This window comes from Corvus moneduloides, chromosome Z (assembly GCF_009650955.1).
Source record: "Corvus moneduloides isolate bCorMon1 chromosome Z, bCorMon1.pri, whole genome shotgun sequence".
In the NCBI taxonomy this organism is placed as follows: Eukaryota; Metazoa; Chordata; class Aves; order Passeriformes; family Corvidae; genus Corvus; species Corvus moneduloides.
This window is the reverse complement of record NC_045511.1, coordinates 14,571,024-14,595,663: the sequence shown is the minus strand read 5'-3', so window position 1 is coordinate 14,595,663 and position 24,640 is coordinate 14,571,024. Positions and strand designations below refer to the sequence as shown.

At 43.6% G+C, this 24,640-nt stretch overlaps 1 protein-coding gene across 4 annotated transcripts in view; it reads right to left on the bottom strand.

The window, feature by feature from the left end:
• Positions 1 to 975, bottom strand: part of PDZD2 (PDZ domain containing 2) — a 139,878-nt gene extending 138,903 nt beyond the window's left edge. For 3 of the 4 annotated variants that reach the window (XM_032095500.1, XM_032095499.1, XM_032095502.1), the window contains exon 1: positions 286 to 862. In XM_032095500.1, the coding sequence (XP_031951391.1) occupies positions 286 to 764 (479 nt within the window). In that variant the 5' untranslated portion in view covers positions 765 to 862. Of the gene's footprint in view, positions 1 to 285 lie in introns of all 4 variants that reach the window. The other variant, XM_032095501.1, reaches the window with a different exon arrangement.
• Between the last annotated feature and the right edge of the window lie 23,665 nt (positions 976 to 24,640).

Below are 24,640 nucleotides of genomic sequence, written 5' to 3'. Positions count from 1 at the left end.
AAGGCTCCTGTTTTAGTGGAGCCCCTCTGGTGATTGCAACATAAAAATTTTTGACCCAATGACCCCTGAAAATTTTCCAGAGGAAGTGTGAGTAGCACATGTAGGCTAATTATCAATTTGCTTTTGTTACTTATTTTCTACAAGACCTTAAGAATGAACCCAGGTCTCTCTCATGGGTTGGAAAGCAGGGGTCAAAACCTCTGCTCCTGGACTTCCATTCAGTATCAACTGTGACTTGCACCAAGTGGCACCAGAGGCGGCTGCTGGTGGCTCCTCCACCCTTACCTTGCTCCGGTGACATCCACACCGACCATCAGCTGTCCATTCAGAGAAAGGATCTCGTCTTTCAAGCGCACTCTCCCGCACTTCCCAGCCGGGCTGTTCTTCTTCAAGTCTGTCACCCAAATGCACCCAACATCAAGCACAGGCCCCTTATGCACCTTCCTCTTCTTTCCTCCCCGACGCTTCTCCCCATAGTCTCCCAGAGCAGGGATATTCCCAAAGCTCAAGCCTAGGACCTCATTTTTCCGCATCTCTTGGGCCAGGTACATGGTGCAGATCTCCGTATCCAAAGTCCCACAGCTCCCTGGCTGCAGGTTGCTCTCGTCCACGGAGAAGTTGAGCTGGATGTACTCACTCAGCTTCTGGACGGCCGAGCGGCAGAGCTGCTGCTCGGCTCCCTCGGCCCCCTCCCGACGGCTGTTCTGCAGCCACTGGCACAGGAGGGGGAGGAAGACCCCCGCGTTGTCCTGTGTGATGGGCATCGCTGTCCTTGGGCATCCCCTCACGGCATCAGCCCCGCCTCCAGTCGGCTCCCTGGTCGTCCGCCGTGGCCCCCCGCAGCCCCTGGGGACATGCTGGAGTGGGGCTGCAGGTCCAAAGCAAGCTCCATCTAGTCTCAGGGAGATTTTTTGGGGGTTCCAGCTGACCAAGAGCACAGTCAAGGCAGGATGTTTGGTGTGAAGGCGGTGCAGCCGGCCTTACGAACAGGGTGAAGTGTTTGGGAGCGCCTGTGGCTGTCCAGGTCTGCTTGCCGCCGGGGCCCCGCTCCGTCGGGAGCAAAGCGTCCTTCCCACCACGATCACCACAGCTTCTCGTCCTGCAAGGGGAGAACAGCGTGGTTAGACCTGCCAGAGCCACTGCAGGCGCCCGGCAGCCCCAGCCCCGGCGGCCCAAGGCCGGCTCGCACGGCCCGGCCGCTCTCCTTCTGCGATTTACCACTTGAGGGCACCAGCTGCTCTCCTCAGCAAGGGAATAAAAGGTCACCATTAGCTCCTGACCTTCCCGGTGAAACGGGTTTGCAGAGCCCAGGGGATGCTCCTGCCGCAGCTCTCACCGAAGCAGGGGAGACATTCCTGCCAAACCCGCTCCAAGGGCCGCTGGAGGGGCACCGGCCTCACCGGCCACTGAAGCTGGCAGCTCTGCCGTCCACGCCAGTCATTTTGGGCTGGGATAGGCTTAAACCGGCCTCTTCCCGGACTCAACTCCCCACCAAGCTGCACGAGGGATGGGCAGCAGCAAACACGAAGGGTGAGGACACCAATGGGGTCCCTCCCTTAGTGGCAGCAGTGGCTCACAGCTGCCCTGTGGGTGAAGCATCTAAGGGAAGTGACTATCCAGTTCTCTGGGAAAAGAGTTGGGCAAGTGAATTCTCCAATTTCCTGCAGTTTGGAGAGGGAGGCACACAGGCAGCCAGGAGGTAGCAGGAGCTGGGGGTTAGCAGGCAAGAGGGCAAGATGGGGGGGGGGGGTTTAGCCAGGATCATTAGGAACAAGAAAAAATCCTGACACAAGTCAAGGCTGGTTGACCGGATTCTTTCAGGGATTTATTTCCTAGCAGTGGATGCTGCTCAGTGAGCTGTGCACCAGGAAAGCTGAAGAAAGCAGCAGCTTCGAGCTTGAAGCACACAGGTCTGCTCTTGCAGATGTGTATAAAAGGCTTGTGTTAGGTAGAAAAGCTGTAGAAAGAGCTTACAACCCCAAAAGAATTTTCCTCTCACAAAATGCTGCTGCTCAGAAGCTGTATGCCAAGTTCTGCCACCTCCCTGGCTGTGGGCACTACCTAGATGGACAGGAGCGACCCCAGGAAAGCTCAGGCAGGGACAACAACAGATCAGGGCCACATGTGATGCTCCTACAGGAGGACACCAGCCTCTTCACCAAGAGGGTGATGTTACACTTATGGCTCTACAGGAACAGACATCAGCTTGGGAAAGGAGGAATTGGCCCCCTGCTTAGTGAGAGGGACTTCTGAGTTAGGCTCAGGGTAGGAAAAACAGGGAAGAAAAGGGAAAGAATAGAGACAGAAACTGCCCGGGCACAGGTCTAAAACAAGAGGTGATAACACAGACACAGACGTCACCAGAAGATAAGGTTAAATCCTCTGAACATCTTAGACATCTAATGCAACAATGGTGAACATGCGGGTTTTTTAACACAGAATTTAAGTCTTATTTAAGATCTCGTATTTAAGACAAAAGCAATGATTTAACTGACATGACTGGAACTTGGTGTAGTAAGACCTAGACCTGGAATACTGATCTAAAAATGCACAGCTTATATATGGACCAACAAAAAAAAAAGTTAAGGCAGAATCTCTTGGCATACAGAGGATGATGTATATATTTTTTCTGGGGTCCAGAACACAGGGGGAGTGAGAACTGCTAATTTATCTGGTTAATAATAAAGGGGGAAAGCACAAAACAAAACAAACACAGGGGAGGGCACAACAAACCCTAAACAGCTGGTAACAGCTGAGTCAATGGTAATGGGAAAGTACAAGCATGAGATATCTGTTAGGAAAGAAAAGCAGTAGGAGACAAAAGGTCCTAGTGCCTTCAGCAACATTCTCATGTAACAGATGGGTCAAGTAATCAGCAGGGAAGTGCCTCCAGAGAAGGATGTGTTGGGGGTAAGAAGGTGGAAAGAAACTTGTGTAAGAATGCATGTAAAATCAAGGGATTGGGAACAGCAAAACAGAAATGCCTGGCTTCAGTACATTAAAAAAAAACCTGCTAGGCAAGAATTCATGGAGAAGACTTTAAAGGAAAAAGAAATCAAGGTGAGCTGTACTTTCTTGAAGAAACAATATTTTGTGCTTAAAAGGCACAGGTACAATAGCATCTCAATGCAGAAGGATCAGAAGACTAGGCAGCATCACGAGCTTTTCATTTTCCTCAAAGACAAGAAGAAAGAACACCAAAAGGTTACTGAGCACAAGTTAAAAAAAAATAGTGTGAACACATAGGCAAAAATAATAGAAACATAACGGCATAAAAATGAAATGAAACTTGCAGAAGATAAAAAAAATTACCCTTTCTATGCATATTAATACCAAGAAGTTGGTCCAGAAAAATGTTGCTTAGAGAGAAAGTTACTGAAAAGTGACACTGAAAGAGGCAACACTGGTTTGATTTTTGCTTTAGTCCTTGTTAAAATTACCAGCTGTGCACAGGGGATTAGTACACAGTGCGACACAATATCGCTACAGAGGCATACTATCCTCGTCTCTGACAATTCCAGGATAAGAGATCAGTCCTCTGTCCAAGTCAGGTACTGCCAGTCCAGCAGAGTGGGACAAACCACCATTTAAATTCCCTACAAAACCAGGTAAAACCATCTCAGATACCTCCCTGTTAGTCACTTGTGAGAACTCAAACAGTTAAGGGGCCAGAATTAAGAACACCAGCAAATGCAGTGGCTGTCTTCAAGGGTACAAAGAGAAGCAGCAGAAGACGATTACGTCAGTCAATCTAGCTTCAATCATCTTTAAAATCTCCAAATCAAACAAAGAAACAGTTTGCATGTATGTGGAAGAGAACAAAACTATAAGCAGCAGCAGACACAGGAGAGACAAGAATCAAACCATGTAAAATCAAATTAATTTCTTTTCTTAATGGAGAAGTTGTTGGATGTCATTTATCTGGGCTTTATTATAGCTTTTGTCAGTGTCTCAAACAACTTTCTCATAAATATACTAGGGAAATATGATTAAATGAGACTACTATTAATCCATACCCAGGGAGTAGTTATTAATGACATTCTGTGAAAACAGAAGGACACTGTGAGTGGAGCTCTGCTGGATCTATATAGTCTGGTTCTGCTCAGCACATTCATTAGTGACCTGGACAATGAAAGCGAGTACACATATTAAATCTGCAGATTACATGAAGCTGGGAGTGTCTGCAGCCACACTGGAGAATGGGATTAGCATCTAAAATATTTTGGCAAAAATCAGAAAAACATACTCGAAAAATCAGGGTAAAGTTCATCAAGAACAAATGCAGAGTACTACAAAAGGAAAATGTCACTTAGATAGCATTGGCTATGTGGCAAATCTTTGGCACGAGATGCAGCGTTTCATAGAATCGCAGAATCACAGAATGGATTGGGTTAGGAAGGAATGTGGTCCCAAACCCCCCTGCCATGGGTAGGGACACCTTCCACCAGACCAGGTTGCTCAGACCCCCATCCAGCCTGGCTTTGATATTTTAGAGGGAATCATTGCTGTCAATAAAGTCCTGCTGTTGGAGAAAAAAAAAAGGTCATTGTCCCAGGATGTATCAGCGGGGACAAAGCCAACACGGCATATGAAGTATTTCTGTAGCCACACACAGAGCTGGGAAGGTCTCAGCAGCAACACTACTCTGTTGGAGCAGAGCTCTGAAATTACTTGCCAGTCTTGAAAGTGTAACTTAATAGGAAATACTCAAGAAATTAGGGCCTGCTAGTCTAAAAAGGAGAAAGTATTGCAGGTGGGCTGTGATACCATAAGCTAAAGGTCCTCATGTACTTTAAAATGCCTCACAGTGACCAGGAGGAGAAGAGCAGTCTGTTCCTCTTGTCCATGATGGAGTAATGGATGTGAATCACATCCAGGTAGGTTTAGGTTAGTGGTTAGATAACACTCAGAAGGATGAAGAATATCAAAGCACTGGGGAACACCATCTCAGGTGCTGACCATCACGCATGGTCTCTGCAGAGGGTCAGACATCTGCCATGAACAATGACTAGAGACACTATCTCTTGGGTTGCAGGAGACAGTAGATCTCTCCATTTCAATCCCTCTTATTTTCACTTCCTTCAACATAATTTTATGTCTTAGTGGGAGTACAGTAAGAGGTCATTTAATGGGTAATATCCCGTGAGTTATGACAATGACACCCTTGTGACTATGCCACCCTTTGCTTTAACAGCAAACATTGGTACAGCTCTCTCAGTAACCATACAGGGTTCAGAACCATTCATTCTCTAGAGAAGATTGGGCCAGATCATTCTTTGAGGGCCTTTTTGCCTAATAATTTAAGGAGTTTTGCTCTCAGTTGTTTATCCGTTTTGATATTGGGTAGACATGTTATGGACTGTCTTTTACCAACTATGCCCAGATCAAAAGCACTGCCTGGGTCTCCAGCCTGGAGATCTTGGGGCTCCTTGAAAGCAGCTCAGATTTTAGCTCAAGTCTCCAAATCTCCTCTGCATTGGCAAAGGGCACTGATGTTGACTTCAGCTTCAATCCTGCAGTTAGCCGGCTGGAGTGTTCAAAGGCATCTGCATTCCATGCAAAACTCATCCATCATTCATTTAGCAACATTGCTGGAGGGCTCTCCCCCTCCATGCACACACATCCCTCCAGAGATAGAGCATGATGGCCCCCTCCATGCCGCCGGAGGCAGGCAGTCTTCAAAACCCCATTCCTTCTCCCCACAGGAAAAGCTGCGGGCGTCGATACGCTGCGGGTTGCCTGTCTACGCCCCTGAGCTCGCTGCAGAGCCACGGCAGACACTTAAATTAATCATGTAGATAATTATACAGTACTTTCAAGGGATTTGATATTCTCAAACAAAACCTTCTGGATTTGGAAAAATTACTCCAGACAAGCATAAATAGGAAATGCTCCTTCCAGATGTAACAGACAGCACAGCGCTGAGCTGAACGCCTCTGTGCTGGTGAGAAGAGCAGCTCAGGTGCCCAATACCAATGGAAGCACAAAACAGAAAGGTGATAAACTGTTCATCAAGGGAAAAAATAGACCTGCCTGATAAAAATGGAAACCTCAACACTACGAAGAAATTTATTTTTACTCTTGACTTCCACAAAATAGACTCAAGACCCATGTGAGAAAATTTACTGGAGTCACCACCACCTTACTTTCTGTAGGTGACAGAACTACCAGACTGTCTTACCTGCCTCACATCAAGTACAGACCTGTGTACAAAATACTCTAATTTTATGCCCACCGTGGAATTGCCTAGACTTTTCTGGAGTAAAACAAGCCAGAACTGGGAATGGGCAGCCCCATGGGCCTGAAGTCCCCTGCCTGGGGAGAAGGAGTCCCTGTTCCTGGGGACAGCTTTCCACCAAAGAGATTTCATCCTGGTTGCTCTGAATCCCTCTGAGGCTACTGATTCACACTCTCTGGTAATTAAATCTCCCATCTTACCTAGATCTCAGTAGTGTGGTCTGTTGAGATTTCTTCGTTAACAGTTTCAAGGATAAAGTGAACTAAGATTTTGCAGACGGGATGTTTGCAAGCACAGAACATCTCAACTGGGAAGATACTGGGGTGGGAAATGTCAATTAATATCCTGAGTGGAATATGGAAACCGTATTAGTCCTATTCAAATAGAAGAACCATGATGGTGCAGAGACAGTATGACCACTCAGTTTGAGGAGGACCCACAAAGGAGATCAGCTTTTCAAGGAATTTCACATTAGAAAGACTCTCACCATGCTAAATACTCGTTTTAGGGCTCAGACTTAACCCCCACTGCTTCAGGCCCATGGACTGAATCCAGAGCCAACCGACAGCACAGGACAGGTACCCTCCTTTGCAAGAAGAGAAACTTTTGGGCCAGACGCTCTCAGAGGATCAAAAAGGTTGAAAAAAGCACAGCCCCTCTCACCCAGCAGTGCAAACAGCCAAGTACCACTCCTTTCCATCCAATCAAGAAAAAAACAGCCACTTTGCATGGCTAAAGCCTCTTCCCAAAGGTGTGCCACCAGCACCCAGTGAGCGGAGCTGCCTGGTCCTCTTCCTTGTGCCACCAGCCACAAAAATCCTCTGGGACATCATCAAATCCAGACCCCAGATATCACAGCAGTTTTTTCATGCTCTAATCAATAAAACTCATCAAATTTCAAACAGAAGTGAAGAACACTTACATTGCTGGAAAGCTGCCCGAACACACCACATAGCTGGAAATGGTCTGTATTCTGGCTTAAATGTATTCATAATCAGTTTATACCCACAGACATGCAGCTTCTACAGCTCTCTGCTCTTCTTAGTGTTTATCAGCTCTTCTCACCTTCATCCCTGGAATATTTACAGCCAGAAAAATCAGCTTTTACCTGCCCTTGTTCCACCCAGCACGCCCACCTAAGATGTGCTCTCAGGGGCTGAAATACCACCCACATAAATAAACGAGCTATCTTCTTCTCCATTCCTCAGTGAAAGTTTTTAGTTATGGCTCAGGAAGTAACACAGTTTCTTCCTTCATCTCCAGCTTTTCAGTTCAAAATACCAAGTTAAACATTTGTGATGTAAGTAAAGAGAGGCTCCTTCTTTGAGACTTTCTTAAGGCAGCAAAAAAGCTGTCTTAAATTATTGCTTATGGAAAAGGAAGAATATTTTCTTTAAATAAGTTGAGGCTGGAACTGTCAAAAAGCATATGTGGATACTCAGGGCATAAGCAATAAGCTTTTTTCTTTTCTGACAAACTGAGGTTTTTCTTCCTATGTTGTCCTCAAAGGAATGATGTAAAGAGCTCTAGTAATCACTTTCTTGTAGGGGGAAACAGAAATATAGAGAGCCATTAAAATGTCCCATTACCAATTTTTAAAACGTGATTTGTGCGGATAGCTAAGACCCAATCCTCCAGGATAACCCCTTTGGCATTTCCATCCTGGCCTAAACTTCCAGAAAAACATACATACAGTTATTCCAAAAATTGTTTTCATCCCCTGAGTGAGATCACTTTATAATTGCTTTAAAGGTTACGTTTGACATATACCGTTAATCTTTTTATATATAGATGAAGGCATGGTACTTGTTTTCCTAAAGTCATCTGGGCATATCAGCACTGAAGAAACAAATTCACTACCAGCAAAAGACGTTTATTTACTAATTTCTATTCAAGTGTAGCTTCTACTTATTAGTTAGAAACTAATAGCTAAAAAGTAACAATAGGAAAAAAACTACCTTGGAACTGAATTAAGGTTTTTCACGAAAAGGCACACTATTGTTGAAAGATAGTTTTGCTGTAATGGTCTGAGGTCTGAAATCCTTCAGGACAGCAGCAGATCTGTTTTATTCTGGATTACCCAGTGGTACAAATCAGATCTGGGCACACGGTCATGTTTCTGCTGAATTAGCCAGAGTGCACATTTATAGGTCAGCTTTATGCCAACCACAGGAAGACTTCTGCTATGTGACCTGGCAATAAAAATTTAAATCTTATGCCGGGAGGCTTTGAGAGATTTTGAACAAATTTGAATTGACAGCAAGTTTTATAGCAGTCAGCATTTTATATTTCATGGACTCAATGCTTTTAATACAGCTGTAGGAGCCCTAAAGCTGGATTTTCTGCACAGTCAAACCACAGCCTCAGGTTTGACCTCCACACAAGTAACCAGCAGGAATACAGGAATATTAAAACTGGGGGTTTTGTTCTTTAATATCAGCTGAATCCTCATCTGAGCTTGTCACCATGGGCTTCATTTCTAGCCAAAGGAGAGGAATAGGCACTCTTAGGAGGAAATAGTTATCTGACCTCTTGTAGATCTTTATTTTCAGACTAGATGCATGATACCTTTCTTGCACAGAAAGTGTACTTTCTGCTCCATTGCCTGAAAAATGTGTGGGCAAGTAAAATAGAGGTATCTGAATATGATCAGTTGGAACCTGCTTTAAACCAGTTAACCAGGCAAACTGGGCACAGAAAGAAATCTAATGCAGCATTGCTAAATAAAGGCAGTGGTGAAACTGTATCAATTCTTGCTGACAGGCTCCCTGCAACACTTTCTTAACTGCTTTGATTTTCAAGTATTTATGTCCACTATATTAAAGATCAAAAGATCTGTGCAAACATCTAGACTTACTAAATCAAACCTATAATTGCCAGGACATTTACAGTTATCAGCCCAAGCAAGCCCTGAGAACAAAGAACAGTTCACCAAGAGGACACTGAAACAGCCAAGCATGGAAATGCAAAATTCTTGCAGGAAACATTACACTCTAAAGGGGGGGCACAACAGTTGGGTAAAAATCTAACTATATACTTTGATTTGGTTTGAAAACCTCACCACCAAATAGCTCTCTACAGGAGTTATTTATTTCCAGGTGCTCTCATAGTATCCAAAACACTGGCAATTAGTAAAATCTTTCCTTAAGGAAATGAGATTGTTTCCATTTTTATAAAGAGAGAATGGAGTTACAAAAAAAGTAGGCATCCCATACAGCCTCATCTGAAGCTTTCCTGTAGGCACAGGGCCACTGGAAAATTTTCTAAGTACCATAGGTGCCCCCGCTACTGTGTACCATGTGGGGCATCATGTCCCACCAGAGGATGGGAAGAGAGCGAGGCTCTCCTAATTCCTTCTACCCTTGCTTCAGATCATCTGAGAGCAAGCTGACAGCACTGCAGGACTGCATCACTCTCAGTCCAGGGACAGTGTGAAGTCTCCAGTGGCTTCCACCACCAGTATTACCTCAAAGGCCATAGGGTACGTCCTTGTCAGCAGCACTGCTCAGGAGGAGCTGCCTCACTTCTCACAAAACCAACCAGTGCCCCTTGGTAGAAGCTGCTTATTCCTTCTAAAACCCTGAAGCCATCCACTTCCTTCTTCCTCTTTATGTCCATACAACATAACTGAGCTCATAAAAAGAGACACATTTCCAAAACACATTATGTGAAATTATACCAGAAATCAGGGATCATGATATCCTGGAAAGTGTTTCCACTGGACCAGGAACATGGTGGGATTTTAATGATATTACTAAAAATAACATGAATAGGTGAAAGCTGAAAAACACATCTGCTGTATGTCAGCAGGTAAGAGTAAAGCTCTGAACTGTGGTGTTGACTAAAAGCGCCAGCTCCCACTCCAGGTCAGGCAGCACAAGCCCCCACACCACTTCCCTGCAGTCTTGCCTGTGTTCAAGAGGCTGATGTCCTCTGGGGACAGCAAATACAATGTATTTTGGGACAGTGAACAATCATACAGGCAGCCCTGCTCTGAAAGCAGGGAAAGCCAAAGCCAGTTGTGTTGCAGATGGCAATAAAATGCTGAGCCAGGGCTGCGATGATGCAGCTTCACAGTTTTAGGTCTTTTGTGTATTAAACAACTAGGTTGTTTGACCTGCTTGGTTTGGTAAGGAAACCTCCCAAATGTGCTTTTCAACATACCAAAACTGCTGTGTTGCAAGAGGAGATCTGAAGACAGACACAGTGAGCTTTTAAACTGCAGAGACAGCCAGGCTCAAACCACTGGGCTCCATTTTCCACCATCATTCAGATGAATTAAAAAGAGACAGCAGAGGAGGAAGCATCCGTCTGGCCATCCATTATTAATGAGAGGATCAAGTCTAAAACTCTTACTGATACAGAAGCCCTTTAGTATGATCAAATTATTCTCTTTCATCTTCGTCCTTTTTATACACAAACTGTCTGCAGCACCCAGCCTCTCCTCCAAGTCCAGGTCAGGTGGGAAAATGAAGAAGCTTTGCAATTTCTAAGTGACTTTCTAAATCTTTCCCATATTCTCTTATGCTCAATGTACGTTTGAGTATTGAAGGAAAATAGGCTTGCTTTTTTGCATTCATTTAAACCAGAATGAAACAACTTACTTCAGACTAGACTTAAAATCACCTAATTCTCACATGATCTAGTGTCCCAGACTATATCAAAGCAAACTTCTTTAGCTGTCAGATCATTAAAACTACTTATCTATCTATAAACCCTTAAGGACTATTCAATTTGATAACAGAACAAAAAAATCTTGCTTAAGGAACCAAGTTATTGCAAGCTTGTTCAACAATGAAAGAACTATACTTAAAGAGTTTCTTGAAGAATGGTACCCATCCAGTTCTGCAATTATTCAGACTCCTCTGTTCACCAACATGCCTAATCATCCTTTGGATCTCTTCCACGTGCTGAACAGTCCAGAGCTGATGCTGGGAAGCACCATTATGAATGTTCATAGTACTCAGAATTAGTTTCTGACATAATTTATAGAAGTAAAAATCTGGAGTAACATAATTAAAGTCAGTGATGCTTTTCTGGATTTACTCTACAGTTGTGTAACCACAGAGGAAATTTAATTTTAAGTATTCAGATTCCAAGAAACATTGCCTTTTCCAAGTTTGAAAATAGCACATCTCTATCTAACACACACACATTTTCACACAGAAAACGAGTCACAACTGTAGGCATATAAGTAATAAGAATTAGACTTCAAATTTACATGTAGGCACCTAAATAAGCAACCCAGCTTTTAAAGGCCCTCACTAATGTCACCTACTCCTGTATGACTTGGAAACGAGCACCTATTTACCTGCACCTTGACAGCCAAAAACCTTTCTCAATTGCAAGGCTTCCTGAGGGACTGGGCTTCCATGTCATGTTTTGAACACTCCTATAGAAATTTACTGTACACGCCAGTTCTTTCTGAAAACAACACTTACATTAAAATAGGGACAAAAATAGGCTTTGTAGATCTGTAATTATTTTTAAATGCTTCCACTCTTCTCGAGATCTTCCTGTGGGAAAGATATCTGCAATAATTATTCATAAAACAAGAGAATGTAAATAACATGTTAAATTTGGACTGCATTGTCTTCAGGAGTCATGCATCTAGTATTACAAACAAACCACAAACATCTCATGTTCCAATACTCTGATTCTATATTAAACAAACAAATGTCCCCAACAAACTATTTAAATTAAATGTTGATAAGCACCAAGAAAACCAACAGTTTATAACACTGCAAATTGAACACACTTGGAAGGTGAACTGATGGGATTTCACCATGTTACTGGAAAGGCCAAAATTTTAAGTAAGTAAGTAAGTAAATAAATAAATAGTTTTCTATTTTCTCATAAGTCTGAATTAAGACAAACAAAATTATTGGTATTATTATTACCAGATATAATGAGACGTATTTCCACATCACTATTCCCAAAATCCATTAATCATCTCTAATCTGACCTGAGCACTGGAAATAATTAACAGCGTACGATGAGTGCTCCCAAGCAAGCGCGCCAAGTAGAGCTTAGGAAGGGACTTTCAGAGAACATCCTTCCCATCTTGGCTTTGGCAGATCCTGCAATTCTGCTCACTTACTCATCCACACCAATATTCTCTTTTACCTCCGAGTGAGCTGGGAGGTGAAAAGCCAAAGGATTTTCAGATAATATTTTACATCTCTACCACCAATATCTACCTGGAGGCAATAACTGCATTTCCCTTCAACACTGCATATTTACACTTCACTCCTTCTCTATGAAGTCCAGGTGTGTGACGCACATCGGCAGAGCTCAGCTTTGTTCCCTACGGCTCTGACAGGCAAAAGCACACATAAAGCTGACTGCTCATCACCTCCTTAGGGAATGTATCTCCAAAAACAGGACATGGCTTCAACTGCAGCCAACAGCAGGATTTCCACAGATGGAGGGTTAGTCTCTGCACTCTGCAGTTTTATTTTAGTTCCCTTTCCTGCTCTCAAGTCAATGCAGAGGTTTTTGAGGCACAAAGGGTTCATCTGTGACCTCTGAAGGACACAGACCACTGAACCATAACCCTGTCATTGCTGCCTCTGTCCTCTTAACCTTCAGCTGAACTACAGCAGCCTCCCAAAGCATGCATGCCAGACTAAATTCTTCTTTCCCAAATTGAAGGTCTACTACTGGTAGAAACTCGCTGGAAGCAATGAGCTGTCACCTCTCAGAGAATAAATGCTGCTGATGCTGACCACAGCTTCCATTTCTTTCATAGAATCATAGAATCATTTAGGTTGGAAAAGCCCTCCAAGGTCATTGAGTCCAACCTTTGATGGAACACCACCCTGTCAACTAAACCATAGCACTTAATGCCAGGTTGTTATTTCTTGAACACTTACAGGGATGCTGACTCTGTGGGCAGCCCATTCCAATGCTTAACCACCTTTTCAGTGAAAAAATTATTCGTGATGACCAACCTGAACTTTCTCTGGTGCAGCTTGAGGCCATTTCCTCTCATCCTGTCCCTTGTTCCCTGGGAGAAGAGACTGACCCGCACCTGGCTACACCCTCCTGTCAGGGAGTTGTAAAGAGAGGTAAGATGCCCCTGAGCCTCTTTTTCTCCAGGATAAACATCCCCAGTTTCCTCAGCTGCTCCTCACAGGACTTGTGCTCTACACCCTTCCCCAGCTCTGTTCCCCTTCTCTGGTCACACTTTAGCACCTTGGTGTCTCTCCTGCAGTGAAGGGCTCAAAACTAAGCAGGATTTGAGGTGCAGCCCCACCAGTGCTGAGTACAGAGGGACAGTCACCGCCTTGGTCCTGCTGGCCACACCATTGCTGATACATTCAGGATGTCCTTGGCCTTCTTGGCCACCCGGGCACACTCCAGCCCATGTTCAGCCACTACTGACCAGCACCTCCAGGTCCTTTCCCACCCAGCAGCTTTCCAGCCACTCTGTCCCAGCCTGTGGCACTGCCTGGGGTTGTTGTGACCAAGGGCAGGACCTTGGCCTGGTTGAACCTCACACAACTGGCCTCAGCCCATGGATCCAGTCTGTCCAAATCCCTCTCCAGAGCCTTTCTGCCCTCCAGCAGATCAGCACTCCCACCTGTTGCGGTGACCCAGCCTCCTGCGGGGCTGGGGCAGCGTGATGCCAATCAATCCCAGCCCATCCCCTGGATCAAGTTTCCCAAAAAGGCAGACTCAGAGGGTGGGTCATGGGGCGGCTCAGAAGCCTAAGCTGCACCTCCCCCCCCCGGGTCCAAGCCGCCTCCCCCGGTTTGGGAAAATTCTCGGTTACTTGGTTGTTCACTGGTTCTCTGTTATAACTCCCGCCTCTCAGTTTCCCCCAGTGGTTCTTGTTAAATTGTATCCTCCCCCTGGCTTGTAACTCATTGGTTGTTTTCCCCTTTCCCCGAGGTTTTCAAATTCCCCGTAAAACTGAGGACAAGCCTGGGGGAGGGGTCCCATTGCATTCCATCCCTTTCCGAGCTTGTTCGGGTTGCGAAACTTCTCACAATAAACCTGTTAGAAGCCAGACCAGAACAGCCTCTCTCTTCCTTTGTCTCCGAGCTAATGTGAGCCGATACCATCGGCTCCTGCCGTGTTTCCCTCTGCAAAGAAGCCAGCTAGCCAGCTCAGCCAGCAGCTCTTTTCCTGATGCCGAAGTCGCTTCTGCGACGCACAGAAGTAACGCAGCTGGGCTGTCTCTGACCTGGGGCACGCCAGAGCTCGTGCATCGAGCACAAGAACTGCGTTAGCCACCCTACTTGGTGCCATCTGCAAACTGACTGAGGGTGCACTTGATCCCCTTGTCCAGACCATGGATAAAGATATCATACAGGACTTGCCCCAATACTGACCACAGCAGCAATGTCTTTTTGGAGGCAGACCTCGTGGAACATGGATCTGGAAGCCTCCCAAGCCTCTTCTGACCTTTCTCAGGCAATGTGTGATCGTGCTTTTGGAGGCTGCTGAATTTTATGGCTGTTTCTGAAGATCCACACAAGCAAGACCAGGATGGTACTCTGGTTCCAGAAATAACTAGGCAGGGTAATCACTACAGTCTTTGGTCTAGTTCCTCTCAAACAGTTTTTTGCCTGACTGAAAATCATCTGTCAATAAAAAGGAGGGGAGAGTGCAGCTAGTTGGCTTCTTAGAATGTAAGGGGGGTTTTACATGGCTTTGACAATTGTGAAGTATTTGCTGCCATAACTGTAGGACCTATCCCCAGCCTGCAGAGCCTGTGCTCTCAGGGTAACTTCAGAAGATGCTTGCCTTCCTTGAAGTCTCCACACAAGGTTCATCAGAGTCCAGATACTGCAACCCAGATACACACAGTCTTCACCGACTTCACTCTTCAGGAACCCTGTAACCACCATGGTTGGTTCAATTCTCTCATTGGTCAGGAGACTCATTTTCTACACAGTGACATCACATACAATCTCACTAAATCTGCACAAGGTCTGGGGCAAAGGTTTCAAGCACAGAATTTGCTGTCATGGTAGTTCTTGTGTATCTCTTTGGTGTTTTAGAAGACTTCAATGCTGAATTGAGCCCCTATTAAAAATACATAAATAAATGTTATGGTCTATAAATAATGATTCAGTGCTCCACCTAATCATGTGCTTTTATGCAGTCATCATCTCTGCAAAGACAAGGAGCAAAGCCTGGAAAGCAAAGTCTTGCCTTCAGGCATTTTAAATATTCAAGTTTCTGAGTCAATGTTCTTACTGGGCTGAAGGAACAAAAGAGGGAGTCCATTCATAGCAAACACACACAATAATCTTTACTATCCCAAGCAGTATTGGTGTATTAACCACACACTGGACTTAAACATCATATGCACTTTCATGTATTATGTTGTTCACATGTGTGTAACTGCAGATCATATCTAAAAGAAGCCAAGCAGACTTTCAGAGCCATGCCTAAGATTAAGAACATGCAACAAGCCGACTTCCCCACATAAGCTCTCATCATAATCATTTGCTGTAACAGCATATAACAAAAGAAAAAGACACAAAACAGAACCACCGCACCCCCCTGTTTTCCCCCAAATCTACCATTAAGCTCAAGCTTCAAAGTGAGCCTTATTAAACCAAACAGACTTTTTAAAACTAAATATAGTGCTACTACAATATTGGAATCAAATATTATAAATTAAATACACATTTGGGGATATTTTTTTAAGAAAAAAGCAAGTGCAGCATAGGCAAAAATCCAGTTACTGAAAACTAAAGTATTAATCCTTCAAACACTTAAGGAACTATGTAATATTGCTTATATCAATAAGCAATCAGACTTACAATGTATCTGTTTTATCATGTGCTCAGAAACATGCTTGGGATGAGGAGCTGAAATATGTATATGTTGTCACCAGAATATTCCCAAAGATCATATTATATATATTCAATATTCCGTATACATTGCAGCATTAGAATATTCAACCCAACTCTTAGTATTTGAAAATACTTTTCTTAAAGTATGATGATATATCATCACAGCATCCCAAGCAACATACTAAGATGCTGCCAAAGAGAGGTATTTGATAGCCATATCATGCACTCTGTATCTAATAACAAAAATCAGTTTTACCGATGTTTTACTATGAGCAACCTGCAGGCAGGGAAGAAAAACAACAGAGAAAAGGAAATACTCTGAAATTGCAGAAAGAACCACTCTTCCCAAGCAGCAAAGCTCAGGAGGAGTTGCCAGCAAGCATTGACAACCCAGCAGCCAGGAAAGCCAGAGCATGACAAAGTGTTACTCTTTCCACCCAGTGCCAGAGAGAGCAGGTACAACCTTCCCTGCTTTGCTAGTCCCACATGCTCCTGTTCTGGCAACAAGCAAGCATGGACCTGATTAAATAGCATCTCTTTTGCAATAGCTGCTAGCGTGGTCCAATTTGGGCAGGGTGGATAAAGAGAGGAGGAGCAGGGTGTCACACACAACTTTAAAAAGACCCCTTAAAGCCTGAGCAACCCCCTCCCCCCACCAAAATGTAAAAGGAGGAGAGGTGACAAACCCAGAAATCTCCTTCACACTGATGGCAGTGAGTGGCAGAAGATTTGTTCCACTGAACCTGATCTGCCCTTAGAGGTACCAGTGGAAGGTGTAGCAGCCTCTGTCCCTCACTGGATTATTCAGTCATCTTCAAAGTCTTCCTTAGCTGGCTCAAAGCCCAGTGGAAATTGTGATGTGTCAAGAGACCCTGCACTGTCCCTTCTCTCCCAGGCACTCCAGGCAAACCTGCAGCTCCCAGAGATCAGACTGTCTCAGAGCTCCAACCCAGGTGCTAAACCAGGACTGAAATACCTCGAACTCAAACTAATGATGTGGCAGCACCGAAAAACCGTGTGGCAACAGCAGCTTTATCAGCAGCCTCAAAATGAGCTGGGCTGGCCCCTCCAACGCCAACTCAGGAGGGCAAGGTCCTTTCTGTCTGTCTTCACCTACTTTTCTTTCATTAATTCCACTAAAACATGCAAGACTCCCTTCAGATTACTGCATTTCTTCATATTTTGGCTGACAGTTTAGAAGATACCCAGGGCAGGAGCCATCCTACAGCTGTGCTGTGTGGAGAGGGGCAGAGACACTCCACAATCCAAACTTCACCCCTGAAATTATTTCATCGGAAAATGTGCTGAACAAGACTATGAAAGACAAATCAGAAAATCTAATTACAAATTACAATCAGAAAAGTGATCTTATTTCCTGGAAAAGGGTATTCTTCTTTAATTCCTTTTTTTATTTTACCAGAGCCACAAGAGCCCTTGTATGAACTCCTGTTGTTACAAAGCATAGAAACTCATTCAATTATCTTCATATCATCTGGAAAACAACAACACAACAGTCTTGTAACTCTGGGCTTTGTCAGGTGAACCAATTTGGTATCATACATTTATTTAACACATTATAGTACAATAGTTTGTAACTTTGGTTTCACTTTCTTTGTTCTGTCCCATGATGAAACACTGGGTAAGTACGTATATGTCAGCATGGCACTTTGTTTCTAAAAGCTGATTAAAAATGCATTATTTAAAAAGGAAATATACGGAAGTGACTTTGGAGGCCTAGATTTTAAGCTTCTTTCTCTTTTTTTTGACATCTGTTTGCTGAGCGCATATAATTTCTCCCTTGAATTATTTAAATGTCCCAGTGCTTTTTTCATAAAAGGAAAACTGAAGCCAGATGCCCAGCATCAAGATGGGAAACCTTAAAAATACTATAGAGTTAGTAAAAAACTGGAATTCTCATCCACTGGGAAAACCCAGTGTTTTAAAGAGACATTTTCACTAGAATGTCGTATTTAAACCCCTGTAGAGCTCTGAAAGTTCCAGAGAACTATACCAAGAAATCTCAAAATATTTTCTTTTCTTTTGCCTTTTTCCCTACTTTCAGCCTTAAAAATCTAAAGAGTTTGGGTGTCTGATACTGTTCTTGCAGACAAGGCTGATGACCACACATCCTCATCCTGCCAGTCCTCACCCCGATGTAAAATGCCCAACATGCATTGCAGGAGCCAAGCCTGAAAAGGAGATGTTGTCCCTTGAGAGGAACAATGTCCCACAGGAATTGCCACTGCTGGCTTTTCCACAAGGAATAGCTAATTTATGGACTCTCTATTCCCCACAGACAAAACACACAGATGGAAATTTTGCCCTGCTTCTACAGAAAGCCTAAAAGTGCAAACCATAACAGGAATCCATTAAGGAAAGAAGCAGAATTAAATGGGATTTCTTAAAACCATAATCTGCCAAGAGATATTTTGGATTACTTTATTTTTGAATAGACTTGATACACCAGGTAATAGCATTTTTCAAAGAAAAAATTAAGCCCTTGTTTAACCGATCTCAGCTACTCATCCCTGGGGTTTCCAGCCTTGCAGTTCTCCTGAGGATAGGCAGGTTGCTCACAACTTCTCTTCCCGCATTGGAACACATATTTTTACATTTACGTTTTGAAACTGCTAATCTTTAGTTGGAAGTTAATTGTACTTGGTGGGGGGGGGGGGGGGAAAGAGGATGCATGCAAGCTTTCTGGACTGTCATGTGAGAGGGATAAATACAAAGCAGAGCAGTTTCCAAAGCAGAAGTACAATACTTGGAAAAGAAGAGGGAAGAAAATACTGAAAACAAGGTTGCTCAGATAAATTATGTTGCAGTTCACAATTTTAAGATGGACAGAGGTGTGTGGGATTTAGCTTCTGTCTCATTATCCATATGGCCACAGCTCATTAGGGCACCAACTCACCCCATGGGCCTTAACCAGCCCCTCAGGGTAGCAGGGACTTGCAGGAGTAGGAAACTCCTTCCCTCAACTTGGGCACGCAGGACAACAAACAAGAGACTACACCTTGGTCACAACCCAAAGCAGCTCCAGTACACTCAGGGAAAACCACTGAAAATGCACCTTAATGAAGATCAAGCGAGCGGTCACCAGTCTGCCTCTGCTTCAGACACCTCAGGAGAGTGAGCTGTGATGCTGATCTTTACATTTAAAGCAGTAAAGGCTTTGGAGAGCAGAGATTTCTTTAAGAGAGCAGACAGAAATCCAGCCAGGCTGCCCTTTTCAACTTGCATGTAGTGAATCAAGAGCAGGACCATGCCCTCAGAGAGGGGTTTTGCTTTCTTCCTCCAGCAAAGAAGCCCTAGTCTCTCTCTTCTCTCTCTCACACACACACACAAACCAGACACTGTCTTTCCAGACATCTTCTCCCTCCTCCACCCTCTTCCGCCCTCTCGTCCTTGGGATGCTGCAATCAAAACCTATCCTGCTCCACTTTCCATGACTGAAGAACCTCACCAGTCTGAACCACAGCAGTGGTTTGAGAGGCTGAAGGCAGGATTTTCAACCCCCTCAAAGGGCATTTAGAAACCAAACTCCTCATGCTAAAAGCAATGGTTTCTAAAAACCATAATCAGCCTCAGCAAACTTCAGACTTACTTTGCAAATCACTAGAGTAGAAGTAAACCTCATCTGGCACCAAGAAGCAATATTTTGTTTCTTGGAAGCTACACAAAACATTTATTGTCATGAGAGTGGTGAGAATGTAGAAATTCAAAATCTGACAATCTAGCTAGAAAAAAAGTTCAGAGTCCAAGCCACTCATCACAGCTGAGCAAGCTCCTTGCTGCATGTTTGGGAATGCACAATGTCCTCACATGCTCTCTCATACCAAGGATTCAGAGAGTAGCTGGTCTGGGGCAGGACCCTTTCCACTGCTCCAGGGAATCAGCCAGGCTGGACCTGGCCACAGAGGCATTAGTGCTTATGAAAAGGAAGGTGCAGGACCATGCCCAGGCAGTGAGCAGGGCAGGAGCCCCGCAATAGCCTGGTTTTGACCTCTCGTTGATTGTCAGAGGCAATCACTGACCCCCAGTTACCACAGCTCTGCTGACCTGTGTTACCCAGTGCAAACTCCACTGTGTGCCCGAGCCTGAATTCCCCTCCAAACACAATATAATGGCTCACTCTCAAGTCACCTCTAATTTTTATTGCCTGCTACGAACTAGGTTTCATGCAGTACTGTGAACTGACTCATGGGGATATTAGGTTTCAAGGTCTTACTAATCAGCTTTGCATTGAATAATGAGTTTAAAAAAACCTTTCATTTTACTTACATATATACCAATTGTTGAACGAGAGTGACTCAATGGTGCAAGGAAATCTCTCATTTACAGTTCTGTGTAAACATGTACGACCAGGTGCTGAAGAGTATGAGACCTCAAAAGTCATCTCTGTCTTGGACATAAGAGATATGTTGGGCACTAATAAATAGAAAAATCTTACTGAAGCACCAAATAGAGAGCTTTTGTTCACACTCCAGTGAACTATAAAGTCTTACAAAGCCAAAGAATAAATGCTATTTTAACATCACAGAAAACAGTTACTTTTTTGAAGCTTATGACCTGCTTAGGGTCAAGGTGTTCCAGTGCAGCTGTAAATGTGTTATCACGATTACTACACATCTTCTTGGACTTACATTCAGCAGAAAAATATAAAATTAATCTCAAGACCTGCCAGCTTCAGCCTACCTGTTCTCTGAAGAGCCCTTAGGCAGAGAACTTGCTGCTGAGAAACCCAAAGGTCTGGAAAAAAATCAAAGCAACTTTTTGCAGCCATGGGGATCTGGACCTTATTCTGCTCTGGTTGTACATAATTTTTTAATGTCAAATGTTCTCTGCATTAACACGCTTTTCTGTCCTGGGTAGGGACAAAGAAAGGTAAGTCTTCTGCCTTCTTGATTTTAACCTAGTATCACCATCTTCAAAGCCTGACTGCCCTTCATCTGTCACAGAAAGCACACTAACCTAGTTTGGAAAGTAACTCAATGGGCCTCTTCTCAACCTCCCTGCTTGAAATAGTTTTGGACAGATACGGCACATCCCTGCAGATTCCTGCACAATAATCTCCACTGGTGTGGATTCCCCAGCCTCTCTGGCTAAGTAACCCCAACCCTTACGGTCAGGATTTTCTTTCCTAATGTCTGAATTATCCCTCCTTTGGGAGGCTGCAAGCCTATGTCCATGGGCCGATTTTCATCTGGTGTTAGAAGGGGAGGGGGCATGAGAGCTTGTGTCTTTCTCATCTTTCAAATTCTTGGAAAATCACAGGCACTGAGCAAGGGAGAGAGAGGACCAAAAGATACAGACTGAGCAGAATTTCTGTGTTAGTTTTATTCTCACATTAGACAAATTTGTCATTTTTATTTTATTCTAAATGCTAATGTGTGGCAACACCAGCTGCCAATTTAGAGAGACATACTTGGCATGCCAAGATTTATGTCAAAAAGCTTCGCATCCCTTACTTAATTTTCCTGATAGTCACCAACCCTTCCAGAAAGACAGATTTACTTGGCACTCTTTAAAAAACACTTACTTGATGAATGATGCTACCTCAAATCATGAGCCTCCCAAACTCAAAGCTCTTTGTCTAATGAAAACTATTACTGCTTTTTAATAAGTTCTTCAGCATTTAAAAATAGCACTCCTAATTTCCTGCTCCACCGAGCACCACCTTGACTTCAAGTCAAATTATTCACAACCTCTTCTCCACCAGCCCTGGGGGATACAAGTCTTGCGTTTTGGGGGTAAGTACTTCTCTCAACAGCTGTGAGAAGCTCTCTGAAGCAGGAAAGAGCAACTCACTCCTAACAGTATCAGACATCAAAGCTAAGCGACCCTTTTTTTCCTTCTATTTTAGCCCAAATGTTGCAGAGTAACAAGCAGCAACACCAGCAGGATTTCTTTGAAGCAACTTACACTCAACTAAATTATATTGTCGGAGAGTAATAGCCCGTGGAAGAGATAACATTACCACGTAAGCAAGCTTTAGCAGTTTTAGCTTGCTCTAGTTCTCACCAGGCACATTTCTCTCAGGAAAACACCAGAGGCATAACACTCACAACACAAACCCAAACAGAAGTGTGTTACTGTGCCACAGTGTCACAAACCTTAGTACTGATATTTAAAGCAGCCGTTTCACTCACAACGTGGGGGCTGCACAGAGCCCTCCAGAGAATAACAGATCTCCTTGCACAGGTGTCATCCCAAGATCCAGGCATGCAAAGCTCCAGGAACTCACAGAGCCTTCACATGGGGGGGAACTTCACCCTTCACCCCAGCATGAGCAGCATCAGGACCAAGGGCACCCAGAGGGCACAAACATCACCAAAACCAATGATCTCTATATTCCGTTGTCTTGCCCTTTTTCAGAAGTTGTCACTAAATACTTCTTCCACTGCTTCCTGCATTTTGTCAGACCTCCAAACCCACTAAATTTCCTTATATGCTTTTTGTAAATCACTTTTTGAGTTACTTTGTTTTTTCTTGTTGACAGTTCAAGCATTTCAGATATTCTTACAGGTAAATGAGTCTCTTAAAAGTCTGGTCCTTTCCAAACTGCCTGACTTCCTGGAAAACTGACATTCCTCTAATATTTTTACAAATCTCCCTGTTAATTGCTTCATTAGAACATCTTTCTGTGATTACATTTCTGTCTGTAGGACACGAAAAGGAACAGTGCACTCTAGTGTGACCTACTTTTCTAGAAAACTAGAAAACATGTTTTTAACAAACATGGGAGATAAATTCTGCACAATATCTGCCTTTTTAAGTTCAAACAGAATTTTTCTAAGGACTTGAAGGAAAACACCGTTTTTCTGAAAAAATGCTGTAACTGAGGGCTTGGTCAAATAGTTAATGAGAGTTTCCCAGCTTTCTCCTAATGGTCACCTTATATCATTTTTGATTCTGCAGCTTATGCAATAGGAGAAAAATCAGTCAAGTACAAGCTGTCTGCATTTTGGGAGTTAGTTATCCAACATCTCTGATAAGACTTTGTGCCCTGATGCTGTGGATCTGTGAAACAAATACCATCAAGTTCCTTCTCTGCAAGATTTTTGTTTGGGCTATTGACCCATTGAGTTCATGCAAACTGCTTTTCCCTGAGCACGCAAGCTGTGCATCTTGAGGGGAAAAAAATTAAAATCCAAAGCCAACTCTTGGTTTTTCATGTGGATAAAACTCTAGCTGGCTCCAAAAGAAACTACTTGTAAAGGTTGTAATGCAAAGGCAAAACAAAGAAGGCACATGAACACAGTGGGAGCACATACTCATAAAACATGAAAAGGTCCATTTGCAATATATAATGCTTGACCTTCAAAATACATTAAAAAGTCCACTAGAAGCTTTTAATCCAAAAGCTAAAAAAAAATTACTCCATTACATGGAACTGCAGCGTTTGTCCAAATCTCCCAGCAAACTCAATTGCAGCTTCTCCTTAATTTTCCCGTTTGCAAACAGAGACAATCTTTATTCCACATGTGCACATGACTTTCCTGTGCTAAGAACACAAGTTTTATAGAAACTCATTTCAAGCATGAGATGAGTTTCTATAAAAGAAAGAGGGCATGAGGATGCCATGCCTAGCACATGGCAGCTCTTCATTGTCTGTGTTACAAACCTTCCCCGAGGACTACTTTTTCTATAAACAGTCTTGCTGGACACAGATTGCTGGAAAAAAACCAAATAAAATCTGCTGATATTTTCCTTCAGATTTTTTGACACTGTGTTTAAGTGTATATATGCTTTTACAAATACACAGAGAAACCAGACACAGGACAACCTGTTCTCCTATACAAAAACTATTACAAAAGCTAACAATTTCAAAATAAGGCTAAATTTGTGAGTGTAGAGAATTTTTTTTTCACATTCTCTTGGGAAATGACTTGTGATAATAATAACAGGTATATGAATTCCTTAAGCAAACATCATGATTTCTATCTTTTTGTGCTAACACTGCCTTGGCCTATTATATATGCAGAAGGATCTGGACTTCGGCCAGAGAGCATTTTTGTACTGCCTTTAACCAGAACTTTCTGAAATCAATAGCATCCATACGCTCCAGTGCCCAGCTTGTTTCTCCAGGGACAGGAAAGAGGCCCAGTTTAATACATACTTAATTCAATTAAGAGCTGCACAGCGATAGCCTTTAGTAAATTTTAACCTCCCCTCCACACATCGTTTACTAACCCACCATTAATTAAACACAGTTATTAAACTAGCATGTTTACAATTACTGTATTTTCAATGAATGAACAAAAGCTATTTATGGGGCCCAACCGAACGGTGCCTGTTCATTCACAGCACAGGACTGAGCGCAGATGCCCGGAGCCAGCTGGCATTTCGACAGCACAAACAGCAGTCCACAGACACACAGAGGCAGGTCGGCACAAATATCTTCTGCCCAGAAGGAAAAGCTGCACTGGAATGCTTTAAATTCCTGCTTTGAACATTTACTGCTGAAAAACACACCACTGCCAGGTGCCTGTATACCATGGGGACCCAGTAACCCCAGCTCACCAGTACAGCCCTTCTGCAGATCTAACAGGTTGCAATCCATTGTCTTTGTGAGTGCCTTTGA